At 35.4% G+C, this 17362-nt stretch overlaps 2 protein-coding genes across 3 annotated transcripts; one reads left to right on the top strand and one right to left on the bottom strand.

Annotated features, from left to right (window-relative positions):
* Positions 1-868: 868 nt before the first annotated feature.
* LOC145107423 (RNA helicase, ATP-dependent, SK12/DOB1 protein) lies at positions 869-11240 on the top strand. Its single transcript, XM_079044303.1, has 23 exons — positions 869-1225; positions 1730-1981; positions 2508-2765; positions 3165-3224; positions 3743-3821; positions 4083-4273; positions 4355-4462; positions 4647-4748; positions 5014-5214; positions 5611-5721; positions 6194-6261; positions 6411-6801; positions 7142-7297; positions 7750-7860; positions 8137-8190; positions 8345-8602; positions 8692-8801; positions 9101-9254; positions 9375-9846; positions 9993-10207; positions 10294-10532; positions 10631-10757; positions 10847-11240. The coding sequence occupies exons 1-23, from the start codon at positions 1091-1093 to the stop codon at positions 11057-11059; spliced, it is 4065 nt and encodes a 1354-aa protein (XP_078900429.1). The 5' UTR covers positions 869-1090; the 3' UTR covers positions 11060-11240.
* Positions 11241-11462: 222 nt separating this feature from the next.
* LOC145107424 (cytosolic enolase 3-like) lies at positions 11463-15420 on the bottom strand. 2 transcript variants are annotated; one of them, XM_079044304.1, is made up of 13 exons: positions 15063-15416; positions 14739-14893; positions 14154-14328; positions 13834-13905; positions 13636-13752; positions 13408-13488; positions 13146-13222; positions 12949-13052; positions 12613-12711; positions 12426-12511; positions 12254-12340; positions 11902-12099; positions 11463-11782 (listed from the first exon to the last, which is right to left on the bottom strand). In XM_079044304.1, the coding sequence occupies exons 1-13, from the start codon at positions 15165-15167 to the stop codon at positions 11714-11716; spliced, it is 1425 nt and encodes a 474-aa protein (XP_078900430.1). In that variant the 5' UTR covers positions 15168-15416; the 3' UTR covers positions 11463-11713. The 2 variants fall into 2 exon arrangements, with proteins under 2 accessions (XP_078900430.1, XP_078900432.1); XM_079044306.1 differs by lacking the exon at positions 11463-11782 and having other exon boundaries at positions 12006-12104; positions 15063-15420.
* Positions 15421-17362: the final 1942 nt, after the last annotated feature.

Raw genomic sequence — 17362 nt, 5'->3', positions numbered from 1 at the left:
AAGTTAGTGTAAAGCTAAATGAAACTACTTGTGAGATAGTGTTTGGTTTGATATGGAAATGCTAACAAGATAAATATAGGGACCAAAGGGCTTCTAGCTCAACGGTATCGGGTGTTGCCCTCCCTCCTTGAGGTTGAGGGTAGGGATGTCAAAAACCCCCGCGGGAACCCGTTCCCGTGGGACCCTGATACCGTACGAGACTAATTTTTTTAAAAATTCGGGAGCGGGGGCGGGGGCGATATTAACTCCCGTTTATTTTCGGGACCGGGGGCGGAAGTGAGTATTTCCGTCCCGTACTCCCGCGGGGACCCCGTTTATATTTATATAAAATATATATATATATGTTTATAACTTTAGTGATGTTTTATGTTTGATCAATTCTTGATTTATCAAGGGCTTACATGCTTTGTTTATATACAAAAGTTATTAAAAATAGTATTTTTAGCCTAAAACAAAACAATTTTTTGGCAAAAAAAATCCATTTTTAAGCCTTTAACCCGGGAGTACCGGGGGAACGGGGGCGATGGAGGTAACCGGGGGCTGTGTAAGCGGGGGATCTGGGGTGGGACCGGGAGCGGGGGCAACAAGTGATTTCGGGAGCGGGGGCGGGGGCAACCATTTCCGCTCCCGTTTGGTCCCGTTGACATCCCTAGTTGAGGGTTCACGTCTCATTGGAGACATATGTGGTATTAGGAGTAGTTTCGGAGTAGCGTAGATTTGCCGTTCTAAAAAAATAAATAAATATAGGGTGATGACCTATTCTTGGTATTTGGCTCCATTAAAGTAGACGGGTTTTAGTAGCATCACAACTAAATCATTAGTAGGTCATTTGTAATATGAAATTCCTGATTTGTCCACTTCATGCCTTCAACGTGTTAAATTGCTTCTTTTAGCCCCCTTCATCCTTATACGCCCTCTTAAACAATCTTTTACTCAAATCGACCAAACAAGAAGCAAACTAGGAAAACGCTTTTACCATTCGGGGGTTTTAACAATGGTTTAAGCAAACCCGCTTAAATTTGAACATTCGAATTGAAAATCCAGTCAATTTCACAGAAAGATTGAGAATTCTAAACGACATAGAAGCAGAATGGATCGGATCGAGACAGTGAAAGAGTTGCCTTTCCGGGTTGGATTCACGGGTCACAGCGGCCATATTCGAATCGAGCCGCTACCTCCTGTTAAAAAATCCACCTCCATTGACTCGCTACCGGAGTTTATACTCGTTAGTTTTCTATCTCACTTATCCTATGTTACTTTTAATTTAGTTTTGTTTGTGGCTTTATTGATTTTCATGAATGAGAATGAACTGTCCTTTGTAGAATGTCGTATTGTTTCATTGTATGCTATACAATAACTCTTGCTTGGTTATAGAACAAACAAATTTTCACAAAATTGGATCATAATTGTGGAAAAGAGAGAAGCAATTCACCAAAAAAAATATCTTTTATGGAATGGAGTTAGTCAGTTTCGGTTCTGAGTTCAAGTTTCTAATCTGGTTTGAGAAAAACCTCATGGTTTTTAATTAGGGATGTGGTTAACTGGCACCAGTGGAGCCAAAAAATCTATGGACAGGGTTTGAAACTCTTTAGTTTATGATTTTGAACATACACGAGTAAAACAAATTCAACAAATTGCGACTCATAGAGAGTGTTACCTATTTTGAATTTAACCTAAGATTCATTTATGAGAAAATATTCGTGTATAACACCTATGTTTATATTTCCAGCCTCCTGCATTTGCTAGGGAAACACCAGAATCGATCAAAAAGTTTGTTGAGGATAAATATCTTCTGCCAAGATTGGATCCTGATGAATTTTCTGCAGAAAAAGCCGGAAGGCAGTGGGAGTTTGATTGGTTTGACCAAGCAAAAATTCACTTAGAGCCAACAATGCCTCGCTCTGTTGTAGTACCTGCATGGGAATTGCCATTCAGACGCCCCAAGCCTGCATCAGAGAAATGGGAACCTGCATCCGTGCAGGTAATTTATGCTCATGTCTATGAGGGCAAATTTGTAAAAAGTTAGGATTTTATGTGGAAAGCAAACGGGAGCGGAAATGGTTGCTATTAAGTCCATTAACTCAAAAGTAGAGGACACCTTGGTTAAGGTCTCTATTCCCTTGTGAAGATACTATTTATTGTGCATGTCCTACAGTTGTTTTAAGGTTGACTTGACATGCATATTTAGAAATCACCTTGAAATAGCAAAAATTTCAAGAATGTTCTTTATAATGTTTTCAGTTTTGGAGGAACATCCCAGTAAGTGTTGTATGCATAAAATAAAGACTGTTTCTCTTTTGGAAAGAATGAATTGTCTGAACTCTGAGTGTGTGTAAATGACTATTTTGCCCTTCTGTTTAGAAATAATGCTGAATAACAAATGACTGCTTATACGTAATAAACTTTTTAAGATGCTGCTGCTAAAATCGGGGATGTTTAAAGGGGCATCATGGTCCACACATTTTGAAATGAGTTGAGTTGAGTTGACTGATTATGTTGAGTTGTAGGTTGATGTGTCTGAACTGATGGTGGAAGCAGAGAGTTCTATTGGAGTGCGTATTAGTGGACCTCCAAAGGATTTTGTAAAAGGAAGCATTAACAACCGACCTTTTCGTCCAGGTGGATTGGATGATTCCCAATCATTGGGAAGGAACTTTCCGGAAGGTTCTTGTAATGGTGAATGGGTAAGGGAAGTCTTGGATGGTGCTCCTGCACAACTCATTCCTCCTAGTTGTAAACAAGGAATGGATCTTGGACACCTCAAGGTTTGTTGCCTAAGATACCATATACTTTGTTACACATAATTGTCTTTGGACTATCAATGGGACAAACTTTACATTCTTTTGTCCCACCCAAAAAAGACTCATTCTCTCCTATCATATGTGCAAAAGACGAAAATGCCCTTCTCATCAGGTTGTAGTGCGTTTGGCATGCATTGGATTGGGACTGGATGGGTGTCAGTTGGACAAAAGATTGCAATTTTTTGTGTCACCCAATAAGGTGGGACAAGAACTTGCTCTTGATCTTTCAACTGTTGAAAAGACGTAAATGCCCTTCTGATCCCCATCATCGAAAAGATTGTCTAGTCCCATCCTGTTTGATTCTATCCGGTATAACAAATGTAACATTTTTTTAAAAAGAAATTTGCTGGTTAACTTTTGAAGGGACATCCATGTTCTTGGATTATTCATGAAGATAAGAGTGTGCCCAAGACAACATCTGAGGTAAAGACCCCACAATTAAATATCAAGTGTAACGAGTTACCTTTTTAATTAAAAATGCTTTGTTGTAGATTAAAAACAACAAAGTACTGCAATGACATCATATTTTTAAACTTGTAACAAATAACGTCTTTTACAATTCTGTAAAGGGTTAAATGCAAGAAATAGCAACGTACTTTCATATATTTGTTTGTTGTAGCATCTTACTTTCATTCTAACCTATTATAATACACCGTGCTTTGAAAAATCTTCCCAATTATAACAATGTCATTCGAATGCAAAGCGGTTTTCAATGCTATAATTGGATAGATTTTCAAAGTACAATGCCTTGATAAAAAAAGAATTGGAAATACGATGCTGTAATAGAAAAACATGAAAGTAGCATGCTATAATAAACAAATAAATGAAAGTGCATTGCTATTTCTTGCATTTTATGTGAGAAGTACAAGGTTCAATTCTCAAAATCAAAATCAGACCTCATCTTTTCATTCTTTTTAGTTAATGTGTTGCTGTCTCTGCAGAGTACTTTATCTGTTCAGTTTGATGACTTATTTAAAAGAGCTTGGGAAGAGGATGTTATGGAAGTTCCCATTAATGATGGTATGTGTGATTCAACTCCTTTCCTCCAATTATTCTTCCCCTCTTTTCGGGATTCAGACCACTATTAAACTGAATGGAATCCAATTCCAGTGGTTTGAGTTTGACAATGGGAATGAGGGAATGATTGTTGGAGTAATCCAGTATCTGAAATTTCGGATATCCGGTTTTGAACACAAACACCCCTACTCATCTTTTTATTTCTTTGTATTATGACTATGAGTATCTTTTTGTGGGAGGTTGATAACATTGCTCATCATGTAGGAAATACACCTGAGTTAGAAATCAATGTGATTGAATTGGGGTCTCCAAAATCTGTTCCTATAGAAGATGAAAATAAACCGGATTCACTTGACACTGAATCATCTGTTATTGATCAAATTTTGTCAACGGGATCGACCAAAGGATTGGATGATTCCGATTCCGGAGATGGTGGACGACAGAAGGAGCCAAAAGTATCTTTTGATTAGGATTGAAATGCTTCAAACTTTTTTGCATGATTCCTTTTTTGCTTAGTGGGTGTGTTTGTTTTGCAGGTTTGGGCAGTTACAGGGGGTAGTGATGGGATTGCAGATAATTTTAATGAACTTGTTCCTGATATGGCATTGGATTTCCCTTTTGAACTAGATGCATTCCAAAAGGAGGTAATATTAATTTGATATAAAACTAAATAGGGTTAAACTTGTTCCTGATATTGCATTCTCTAATTAGATGCATAGAAAGAGGCAAAGAGCATCTCAAGATGATAGAAATTCCTAAAATTGCATATTATATGTATGTTTTTTGTCATTTTAAACTCATATACATCTTTTTCCTTTATGATTACAGGCTATATATTTTCTTGAGAAGGGGGAATCAGTTTTTGTAGCAGCTCATACTTCGGCTGGAAAGACTGTTGTTGCAGAGTACGCCTTTGCACTCGCATCAAAAGTACGATATCTTACTCTTGATCTCTTGTCTATTCAAAAGACGTAAATGCCCTCCTCATCATAAACATCCCTAGAAAGCTTGTATAGTCCCATGTGGACGCCACATCATCATGGTAACCTGTCAAAATTGGATCATTGACCTGATTGTAACAACATTAAAAAGTTTAGTGATCTAGGATGTAGAATTAGAAGCTGAATGCAAAATTGGAATAGTTGGTTTCCATTTATGACATTAACCGTTTTTTTATTTCCAAAATTTTATACAGCATTGTACAAGAGCAGTATATACTGCTCCCATTAAAACAATCAGCAACCAAAAGTACAGGGACTTTTCTGGAAAGTTTGATGTGGGTCTTCTCACAGGGGATGTTAGCTTAAGGCCTGAGGCCTCTTGCCTCATCATGACAACTGAGATTTTAAGGTCAATGCTTTATAGGGGTGCTGATATTATACGCGACATTGAATGGGTAAACCTTCTCATATTTTGTTTCTTTTTTACCTTTTGGGTTAAAATGTTAAAAACATCAACATACTTTTGTTCTTTTGTTTGTTATAGCATCATAACATGATAGCATATTACTTACATTGTTATTACAGTATTGTAATTTTAAAAAAACTACCAAGTTATAGCAATGTCATCCACATACAAAGCAATTTTCACTTCTATAATTGATTGGGTAGATATTCAAAGTACATTGTCCTAATAGGGTAGATTTCAAAGTTCAATGTAGGATGCTGTAATAAACAAATAAGTGGAATGAAAATAAGATTCTACAGTTTAGCCCTTTCACTTTTGGATAACAGATTTGTGAATGTGAATTGATGTTTTTTTTATTGGTTGGATTTGTCTTCTTAATGAGTAGGTTATATTTGATGAAGTGCATTATGTGAATGATGTTGAAAGAGGGGTTGTATGGGAAGAGGTTATCATCATGCTTCCAAGGCATATCAATTTTGTTCTCCTCTCTGCCACGGTAATTATACTTGCAGCATATATTGTAAGATTTTCTACACAAAATATTGAGTATTTGTTACGCCATTTTTTTTTTATTAATTTTATTTCAAAAAGAAAGCTAGAACTAGAAAAGTGTTGAACATTTTGAGCTAGGACCAAAATATTCAATATTTTACTATTACTTGTTTAACCCGTTGAAACATGGTTGCATAATTCATGTCAGTTGCATAAATTGATAAAAAAAAAAGGTGAAATGCTGTTGCATAAATTGGTAAAGAAATGAAGCATTGTTGCATATATTGTTAAAACATGAAACATTGTTGCATAGATAAAGATTTAACAGGTGCCACATCATTAGGTAATTGGTCCTGCTTAAATTGAAACATGGTTGGATATTTTGTCTAAAAATTATTTATAGCATAAATTGGGAAAAAGGTGAAACACTTGCACTGTTGCATAATTACACATTTAACCTTATGTTGTATTTGCAGGTACCTAATACAATAGATTTTGCTGATTGGATTGGCAGAACAAAACAAAAGCAAATCCGTGTAACAGGGTAAGGGTCCACCCTGTTTTTTTTTTCTTTTATTCTCATGAGGTTGTCTTTATAAACGAATCAGAAAAATATGTAACAAAATGAAGGCACATTTGGGGAAAATATAAACAACAGTTAATTGTAGACTGTAATGTAATATTTTGTGACAGGACTACAAAGAGGCCGGTCCCACTAGAGCACTGTCTATTTTATTCGGGAGAACTTTACAAAATCTGTGAACAGGAGAAGTTTATACCACAGGGACTAAAATCCGCAAAAGATGCTCATAGGAGAAAAACCATGGCGACAGCTGGCAGTGGTTCAGGGGCATATCCGTCACTTCCCACCACTCATGACAATTCCCGCTCTCAAAAACCAAACAGTTTTGCAAGGGGCAAACCGATTAAACAAACCGGGCCCCAGAATTTGGGAAACTTTGGTGGTGGTGGGCGGGGCAACCAAGGATATGGTGGCGGCAATAACAATTGGGGGAATAGAGTATCAGAAAAATCTTTGTGGTTATCACTTATTAACAAGCTAGGAAAAACCTCCCTTTTACCAGTAAGTAAAACCTGTTCACATTTATATTGTGAAATACTATAACAACTTACTTTACTAATTTTTATGCATAATTTATTTTTTACATTTTGCTACCAATAAGGGCAATGTAATTTATATGTTACATATTGCTATTATTGGTAAAAAGAATGCAACTGTGTGGCTATTATGGGTAAAGAAATGTAAGTTGGTTGCTATAATGGGTAAAAGATAAAGTGTGTTGCCTATATTGGTAAAAAGACTAAGTTACATTGCTATTTCTTGGAGTTTGTCCTATTGAAATCTATATTTCAGTTTTTTATTTTACAAGATGTTGATGTGTTATGAGTTATGATAATTATAGGTGGTGATATTTTGTTTCTCAAAGAATCGGTGTGACAAATCAGCTGATAATCTGCGTGAAACAGACCTCACAAGTCGCTCTGAGAAAAGTGAAATTCGTGTTTTTTGTGATAAAGCATTTTCTCGATTAAAGGGATCTGATAGGAACCTACCACAGGTATATGTATCTATTATTTGAATCAGTTTGACACCAAGAATATAAAAAAAACACATTTTTTATTAAACCATTATACTTTTTTGACTGTTTATAAACCAAAAAAGGTTAAAAAGAACAGAAAACCACAACCTACTTTCACCAATTTTGTCAATTTAGTCACTCGACTATTTTTATTTATCATTATTATGATAATAATTCAGTGGCTAAATCGATAAAATGGTGAAAGTATGTTGTCTTTTTTGTATTTTGCCCTGAGACCAGAACTGTGTGAGCGGGAAAAATGGTTTTTTTGACTGTCAAAAAAAGTAGAATGATTTAATCACTACAGTAAACAGTAAAGTGGCTAAATTGATAAACTTGTTAAAAATACAAGTTTGTTTGTTTTGTATTTTGCTCTTTTATTTTTGTTAAATTGCTAAAATTAAATCTTATAATTTCTTTTTGCACAATAGATTGTGAGACTCCAAGGGCTTCTTCACAGGGGGATTGGTGTACATCATGCTGGTCTGCTCCCGATAGTCAAGGAAGTAGTTGAAATGCTTTTCTGCCGTGGTGTAATTAAGGCAAGTTATGCATACCGGAATCGGAATTCCATTCCAATCCCGGGTTTGGTTGCAAAGGAGTACGGAATTGAATTCAGTTGGAACTAAAAAAAAATCTTTTCACCATACAAACTCCAATCATCCACTTAGATTCCACTTCCTTTGACACATTCCAATTCCTTCAAAAAAGTTCTACGAACCAAATGCCCTTACATTTATTTCTCTTTCTCAAAAAAAAAAAAAAAGTTCCTTTACTTATTGTCTATTCTATTGATAATATTTATTTGTGGTATGTAGGTTTTGTTTTCAACCGAAACATTCGCAATGGGGGTTAATGCTCCTGCTAGAACGGTGAGTCATCATAATAATTATTTTATTATAGCATCCTACTTCCTTTGTTCTTATTACATACAACATTCTACTTTGAAAATTGTGCTCAGTTATAGCAATGTCATTGAAATAGAAAGTAGAATGTTAAACTAGTGGGTTGTAATTGTTGTGGCAGGTTGTTTTTGACACAGTAAGGAAGTTTGATGGGAAGGAATTTAGACAGTTACTGCCCGGAGAATACACGCAAATGGCCGGGCGGGCGGGCAGGCGAGGACTGGATAGTATCGGGACGGTTCTGGTGATGTGTCGTGATGAAGTCCCGGACGAGAGTGCTTTAGAGCATGTGATTATGGGCAGTGCAACCAAGCTGGAATCCCAATTCCGCTTGACATATATCATGATAATGCATCTCCTCCGTGTTGAAGAATTGAAGGTATTATTATTTATTACTATTACTATTTATGCATATATCATTGTTATTTGTGTTTGCCATTTATCTGATACTGGTGACTAATTTTAAAGGTGGAGGACATGCTGAAAAGAAGTTTTGCAGAATTTCATGCTCAGAAAAAACTACCCGAGCAACAGCAACTGCTGATGCGAAAGCTTGCTCAGCCTACAAAATCTATCGAGTAAACAAACCTTCTAAATTCTTCTTTATTTTCATCATCATGATTCATGACAATGAAAAATTATATATGTTTGTTTTATCTGATGGAATGGAATGGACCATTCTTGGAGGAATGTGATGCGACTCCATTCATCTGATAGGTGTTGCAATAGATCCCATTTTTATGTATGCAAATTTTGATGACAAATTTTTTAAAAAGTATCCACAATTAGTAATTAAACTACAGTTTAATATTAAAAAAAAAAAAAAAAAAGTTAGACTGTTGTTTTGATGATAATGATGAATTATTTGTTATAAAAGGTGCATAAAGGGTGAGCCAGCAATTGAGGAATACTATAAGTGGCACTTTGAGGCTGAGATGTATAGCAACCACATAAACGAAAAAGTGTTGCAATCTTCCGTTTCTCAGTCTTTTCTTCAACCTGGAAGACTTGTGGTTGTCAAATCACAATCCGTGAGTTTATTCCCCTAAATTTCTCTATTCAATCATTTTATTTTAATCAAAATAATAACAAGAAACCAAAGTACATTGCCATTTCTTGCATTTAAATTAACCCAACATTGACATTAACAGGTTGAGGACCACTTACTTGGAGTTATCTTAAAGGCACCTTCCTCCACCAACAAACAATACATTGTTCTGGTTCTCACACCCTCTTTACCAACAACATTACAAACCTCCACATCCATGGATGGCCCACAAAAGAAGTCAGCTTCCAGTGGTGGTGGTGGTGGTCTTCAGATGCTAATGCCAAAATCCAAACGTGGGATAGATGATGACTATTACACTTCTGCCACTGCCCGAAAAGGTTCAGGCATTGTCAAAATCAAACTGCCCCACCGTGGTAATGCTGCTGGGGCAGCTTATGAGGTGCGGGAAGTTGATAACAAAGAGTTTTTGTCGATTTGTAATGTGAAGATAAAGATCGATCAAGTTGGGCTTTTGGAAGATGATAGTAGTGCAGCTTATTCTAAAACTGTACAGAGTCTTTTACAACAAAAGTCTCAAGGAAATAAGTATCCTCCTGCTCTTGATCCCATTAAAGGTATTATCTTCTTTTTCTTTTAGGGCTAAATGCAAGAAATAGCAACCTAATAAAAATATGATAATCATAGACTCAAAACCGGTTACTCTGATAAATGCACATTCAAACATTCCCTTAATGTGTTTATTTGTTTTTATTTGTGTAAGATTTGAAGCTGAAAGATGTGGAACTAGTGGATGCTTACGACAAATGGAATACCTTATTGCAAAAAATGTCACAAAACAAGTGCCACAATTGTGTTAAATTAGGGGAGCACATCAAAGCAGCTCGAGAGTTAAAGAAGTACAAAGAGGAAGTCGATGCATTAAAATTTCAAATGTCAGATGAAGCACTTCAACAAATGCCCCATTTTCAGGGTCGTGTACGTACAAATATTAAATATTATTTTCAGTACAATGAACAAATAAATGAAAGTAGGTGATTATTTGTTGCAATTGATTTTTGCAGATTGATGTGTTGAAGGAGATTGGGTGTATAGATGCAGACTTAGTGGTTCAAATAAAAGGGCGAGTGGCTTGTGAGATGAATTCAGGAGAGGAGTTGATATGCACAGAATGCTTATTTGAGAATCAATTAGATAGTCTGGAACCAGAAGAAGCAGTTGCATTAATGTCAGCTTTTGTCTTTCAACAGAGAAAAGCTTCCGAACCTTCTCTTACCCCTAGACTTTTGCAAGCAAAAGAAAGGTCTCTCTCTCTCTCTCTCTCTCATATCAATGTAGTTTTGAAAGTAGGTTGGTATATTTAGTTGAGATGTCTTTTATTGTTATCTTATCTTCTGTAAGGTTGTATGATACGGCTATCAAACTTGGGGAGCTTCAATCACAATTCAAGATACAAATCGACCCTCAAGAATATGCTCAAGAGAATCTCAAGTTTGGACTTGTTGAGGTCGTTTATGAATGGGCAAAGGTTTTTTTTCCTCTCTCTCTTTCTCTCTCACACACACATACACACACACACAGTCACAGGTGCTGACGTGTACATTGTTTGGAATGTAGGGGACTCCGTTTGCAGATATATGTGAACTGACGGATGTTCCGGAAGGACTCATAGTGCGGACAATTGTACGGTTGGATGAAACATGTCGGGAGTTCAGGAACGCAGCAGCAATCATGGGCAACTCTGCTTTATACAAGAAAATGGAAGCAGCATCAAATGCAATCAAACGGGATATTGTTTTTGCTGCTAGTTTGTACATTACTGGTTTGTAGTAGATGCAATCAAAGGATGCGTTCACAATGTCAACTTACTAATTCTTTTCTTTTTTTTACTTGATGGAATTAAGAGAACATGATTTTACCTAGGAAGTTATATGTACACAAGAGTTTGTTTTCCAACTTAATGTAGAAAGAACAACTTAATAAAGAAATCAAGGAAATGAGGTTTTCCACATTAAGTCCCTATTTTTGTCAATGATGCAAACCAAAAGCCAACCACAATTTGATCACATATCTTTATAAATAAAAACTAAATATCTTTCTACCTTTTGTTCCTACCTATCTTCCTATCCATATAAAATAATGACATGTGGAATCCAATAACTTTCTTTCTTAATTCCTTATTTTGATTTTGACATTTGTCTTTCATTATTCGTCTAATGAGTAGGAATTCTGATTGGTAGGAATAAGCTATAGAAGGATATTTGATTTCTCCTTTATAAAAAATTGAATACAACAAATTAACATATACGAAATGCCAAAAATTTAAATCATGTGACCCAACATCTCACCATAAATCAGGAGAATTCTCATAAGGGTTATCTATATAGAATTAAAATGGTACTGCCTTCTGTGGTGCAAAATAAAAAAAAAAAAAAAGTTGGTATTTCTTTATCTTTAAGAAGAATAAAAGCAAAAAAAAAATGATCATGACTGCTTCCAGTCATCACCAACATAACTCGATTGATCTCCAAGCTCTTCTTCGATTCTGATCAACTGCATAAACATCGTTGTTCAATACAAGTTTTCTCATTCCTATGAAATGTATGGAATGGAATCACAAAGGAATGTAATATATGATTCCATTCCATTCCAAGTTTGATTAGAGTTTTTACCTGATTGTACTTGGCTAAGCGCTCTCCACGAGAAGGAGCACCTGCTTTGATTTGACCGGTGGCAAGACCAACCGCCAGGTCAGCAATGAAAAAATCGTCTGTTTCCCCACTTCTCTGTGATATCACCACCCCCCATTCAGCATCCTTTGCCATCTTCACCACTTCAATCGCTTCTGTCACTGTCCCTATCTGGTTCACCTGCCCTTCCAAAAAACACCCCCCTCATCATCAAAATCCAACAAACACCAAAATACTTTTCTTTCTTTTCTTTTTTTAATATATATATATATATATATATATATATATATATATATATATATATATTTACTTGTTTTCTGTTTATCATTTATACCTTGAGAAGAAGGGCATTGCAAGCACGTTCATGAATGGCTCTCTCAATACGTTTTGAGTTTGACATCAACAACCCATCTCCCACAACCTTCACACATCAAAATCACATACTTTTTAAACAATATTAATATTACAAATATCTGACTTCACAATCATTGGTCAACAAAGCCTACCTGGCAAATTCCAAGCCCTGTGAAATACTTGGCTTGTTCCCAGTCCTCCATGTCAAATGGATCTTCAATGGAGACAATAGGATACTCTAATAATACCAAACAAAAGTTTAATTAAGAAAAAATAATCATTTGGACATATGTACTTGCATGAAGTAATTAAGTCAAAAACTATCTTGATAACATATACCTTTACATAGTTCTTTGTACATCTCAACCATATCTTCTCCTGACTTGAAGTTTTGTCCTGATCTGTTAGGAGATTTATAATCCAAATCGTACTTTGTACCTAATACAAAAAAAAGAAATAAATATAAATGTCAATTGATCAATGACATGAATATCTACTCAATTATCATAAAGACAGTTGCTTAATATTTCAATAGCATACCTATAACTAGGTAGATTTTTCAGAGTTGTAATAGGAAGAAAACAAAAGTACAATGATATTGTAAATAAGTCGATGAAAGTAGGTTGTTATTTCTTCCATGAAGCCCATGTTGAGAGGAATGATGAGAATTATTACCTATGCAGAAATCTGTAGCAGCAACATCAATAGCAATCTTGATTTTACCATTATACCCTGTTCTGTTAATCGCCTCCTTTACAAGATCTAATCCTTCTCTAAAGCTGCAAAATCAATCAAATCAAAGCACCAATATCACAAACAAAGCTTTCAAAAAGATCACATTACAATCATGGTGTATTGATAAAAAGATATGCCTGGAGACATTAGGAGAAAAACCACCATCTTCACCAACATTACATCCTTGTGCACCATATTTCTCTGTAATAACAACCTGCATATGAAAAAAGACCACAGATAAATGAGGAAATGTGCTAGACTTCAGTTAAATTAGACTTTCTTGCAACATGCTCCCATTTTCTTGACTAAAATTGATAGCCTTAGTAATGGCTACACATATGTGAATGATATGCATCCAATTAATAAATGACATGGATGAAGTTGATAGGATTAGGTTACCTTTAAGTGATGATATGTCTCAGAACCCATTTGCATTGCCTCTTCAAATCTTTTTGCTCCAATTGGAAGTATCATTATGTCCTGATTTTTGTTTTTTAAACAAATTTACACAAAAAGTTAATAACTTTGCCAACTTACTAGACATGTTTACAAGAAATGATGAAATATGTCCAAAGAAACAAAATATACCAATTAAATCGATAAATATAGAACAGAAAACCAGCTTACTCTTATAGCCAAATTGTTTGCAGCATGTTTTCCACCACTTATTAGGGTGAAGGAAGGAACAGGAAGGACATGGTTTCCTCTGCCTGAAAGATCAGCAATATGTTTGTAAAGTGGAACCTGAAAATAACATTTTCTACTTTTATTTATGAGTGATATTATTTTGGATGAAGATCAAATAAATTATTAGATTGTGCATACCTCCTTCTCAGCAGCTCCAGCTTTGCAAGCAGCCATTGACACAGCTAATATTGCATTTCCTCCAAGTTCACCCTGGATGCCACATTAATTTTGGTGAGAAGAAAAAAAGTAATTTTTGTTCCAATGACATCCCTTTAATGCCACATTAATCAGTAGGCACTATTATATTTTCAACTAAAAGAAATATAGATACAGATTCAGAACATCAGCTGTTATAAATAACAAAAAAAACTAATGCACTAATGACTCTGCAGGCATGTCAGACATGAAAGCATTATGCAAATTACCATCTAGCTAAATCAAGAGGAAGAGAAAGCTACCTTCTTCTCAGTCTTATCCAAGTCTATCATTGCCTGATCAATTTGGTTCTGAAGGGTTGGATCCATGCCAACAATAGCCTCAGATATCTTCTCATTTACATTTCTAACAGCTCTGGTGACACCATTTCCAAGATATGTGCCCTTGTCTCCATCACGTAACTCAATAGCCTCATATCTATGATATGCAAGAAATTACAAAAAAAAAAGGTTCTTATATCACCAGTGGAACAAATAAACCCGAAGAAGAAGAGAGGGAAACTAGTTTGTAACTATTTCTATTGAAAATAGACACATAACCACAAGAAAATAAGACATGCATCATTATCCTACAATGTAGGTTGGGAACTAAATGTAATAACAATACTTAGTCCATGAATAATAATGAACTCTTACTAATTTAACAATTCAGGGTCTCATTACGTTGTTGATCATTTTATAAGACAGAAAACAAAGTCAAAGAAATCACTTGGAACTAAACATCAGTTAACGATTTCATCAAACAGAATGAACAAGGTTGTATGCCTTCATCTGCTTTTCCACCTACAGGAACTTAGAAGAGATGAAAAAAATAATATAGAAACTTACAGTCCAGAGGGAGCACCGCTTGGAGCGGAAGCTCGAAACATTCCTTTATTGGTGTATAACTCAACTTCAACAGTAGGAATTCCTCTGCAATCAAGAATTTGCCTCGCTTTAACCTTTGTTATAACCGAAGGAACAGCCTTTCGCATATGATTAGACTGCACAAACAAGCAAATACAAATTAATTACCCAGACTTGCCTCATTCTCATAGCCTCCTCGTCAGAAATCGTTAGCTAACGTCTGATTTTAAGGTAGGAAAACACTTATTATGATCACAATTTCGTATGCTGAGAACAAAAAAATAGAAAGAGAAAAGAAGAACCCACGATGAAGAGAACGGGATCGGGAGTTTTGGCCCTAACAGCGGCATTGACAGCGTCTTCAATTTTCCGCGAGAGCATGTGTTTGTCTAGATACTCTTGCACCGACATTTTCACTTAGCTACTGCACCTCCGCCTCGATTTTATGTCTCTCACAGTTCGATTACAGTTAGATTGATCGATCGGATATGGAGAAATTGGCAGAGATCGGAGTGAATTCGGCGGTGAAGAAATTTTCCGACAGGTTGAAACCTAAAACCGTTGCTAAGATTTCGAATCGTTCACGGACAGTTACTCGAATTTTGTGTTGTGAACTTATTTACCAAACGTTAAGATTGTAAAAAAATTTCAATAAAAAGTAGTAAAAGAGAAATTAAGGGATAATGTCTTGTAATGTATTGTAAAGGACTCTTGGCACCCAAAATCAACAACCAGAGTTCTTGGAGATCGTTAGAGCCGATTTTGGAGTTAGCAACATCTCTCTGAAGTTCTCGTCTTGTCCAAGGTGTGTTGTGAACCATTTGAGACATTCACACTATTGGTGCCTTAAAGGCCAAATACAACAAGTTTTACAAGCTACATAAAAACTCCTAACTAGTATTTTATGTTGTGTATGTCAATTGTTTGCTAGTTGTAGACTTAATACTTTGGAAAACAATATTGCATGTATAATTAAAAAAAACATAGATCCAAAGCATTTAGGGTTGTATGTGCACCATAGGATGTTGTAGTATACTAAAACTCAACAGTGGTATCAGAGCCAATAATTGTTGTCTATTATATTTGATGCATGACTTATTTTCAAAGCTTAAAAAATCGATTTCCTGGCGACCTGACTGATTAACTCGTCGAGTCCACGAACTGACTCGACGAGTCCACTCAGTAAAAGGCCAACTCGACGAGTCAGGTTCATGCACTCGACGAGTTGGTGCTTCTGGTTGTAGAATTTCGAGTTTTTTGGTCTGTTTTGGTTAAGGATCATTACCACAAAATGTTTTAGTTCATAAAATTTGATTTTGTTGGTATGGTAAATGATTATATTCATCCAATAACAAAATAGTTGTCAGAGTTTTAATATAATTGTTGGTTTATATGATAAACAAAGTTATTTACAAATTGTTGATTTGATATTATCTTGATTTATGAGTTTAGTTAGATCAATCTTGAATCATATGATAATTCTAGTTGTTGGAAATTGATCTAAATGAATTTTAATGACTTCCATAACTTGTCATCAAGTTATGGAACATGAAAAGTCTTTTCTTAAATGTTTTAATGAACTCCATAACTTGTCTTCAAGTTATGGAAAATCAAGAGTCTTTTCATAAAAACCAACATTAACTCATAAGTTATGGAAATGAAAAGTTTTGACAAGTTTCAAAACTTGCCCTCAAGTTTTGGAATTTGTAAAGTCTCACTTTTGAATACTTTAATTCCAAACCCTAGAGTTTTAAAAGTTAAAATTCAACCATTATATTATTATAATATTAGAAGTTTAATGATTATATATATGTATAAGACAAGTCAGTCTTACTGTTAGTAGGCCTCGTTCACAAAGTCAGTCTATAAGGGGGATATAAGGTTACTGCCTATAAAATGGCAGTTTAATGGGTGTCCACTCTCACCCACCGATTCCTTGACTGGTGGAGGGTCGTTAGTCGAACGGGTAGGATATGACACCAATTCTCAATATAAGTATAATGATAATTATAAAGTAACTAAACTTTTATTAAATTCTCAATCTTAGTTACTTTAGGAAAAATGTGAAAATGGTGCTATCCCATGAAATTGCACTTTGCACCTTGTTAAGTCGTTAGTGGAGCGTGTGTGGTTAACCGGCACACTAATCTGGGACTGACAGTGCGTGACAAAGGGTAGCTTGATGTTAATCATAGATCAATGGAGCGTGTATGGTTAACCGGCACATTGATTAGATGATTTGTAACATTAGGAGTACCAAACACATTTGCATGGTTATTCACACCTTGTTTGTGATCCTCGGTATCCCAGTCACAAACTTGAAGGGCACAATCGAGATTTAAATATGTCATTGAAAAGTTCAATGAATCTCAAAGAATCTAGGAATTTCAATTCATTTAAAACCTAATGTTCAATTTCGTTTTTCATGGTGGAAATTGGTAAATCGTCATTTACCTACCTTCAAATATTTTACAATTGTATTACGGCATCCCTCTTTCGAATTGTAAAATATTGTGTTGGGACCTAGCCTTAATATTTCATTTTGGGTGTTATATTAAGGATTTAAATCAACTAACTTGAAATTTCTCCCTTGTAGATGTCTAGTT

This window comes from Lactuca virosa, chromosome 4, assembly GCF_052849685.1.
Source record: "Lactuca virosa cultivar CGN04683 chromosome 4, Lactuca_virosa_CGN04683_v6, whole genome shotgun sequence".
NCBI classification, from domain to species: domain Eukaryota; kingdom Viridiplantae; phylum Streptophyta; class Magnoliopsida; order Asterales; family Asteraceae; genus Lactuca; species Lactuca virosa.
Note: the sequence above shows the minus strand (reverse complement) of the source record. Positions and strands in the feature narration are given on the sequence as shown.

Coding starts and splice junctions, on each gene's coding strand:
- LOC145107424 (XM_079044304.1), bottom strand. CDS start 15,167: ATGTCGGTGCAAGAGTATCTAGACAAACACATGCTCTCGCGGAAAATT. Junction 12,712..12,948: donor TGCTACAGATTTCTGCATAG/GTAATAATTCTC, acceptor TTTTTGTATTAG/GTACAAAGTACGATTTGGAT. Junction 12,512..12,612: donor GTACAAAGAACTATGTAAAG/GTATATGTTATC, acceptor TGGTATTATTAG/AGTATCCTATTGTCTCCATT.
- LOC145107423 (XM_079044303.1), top strand. CDS start 1,091: ATGGATCGGATCGAGACAGTGAAAGAGTTGCCTTTCCGGGTTGGATTC. Junction 5,215..5,610: donor TTATACGCGACATTGAATGG/GTAAACCTTCTC, acceptor CTTAATGAGTAG/GTTATATTTGATGAAGTGCA. Junction 7,861..8,136: donor TCTGCCGTGGTGTAATTAAG/GCAAGTTATGCA, acceptor TGTGGTATGTAG/GTTTTGTTTTCAACCGAAAC.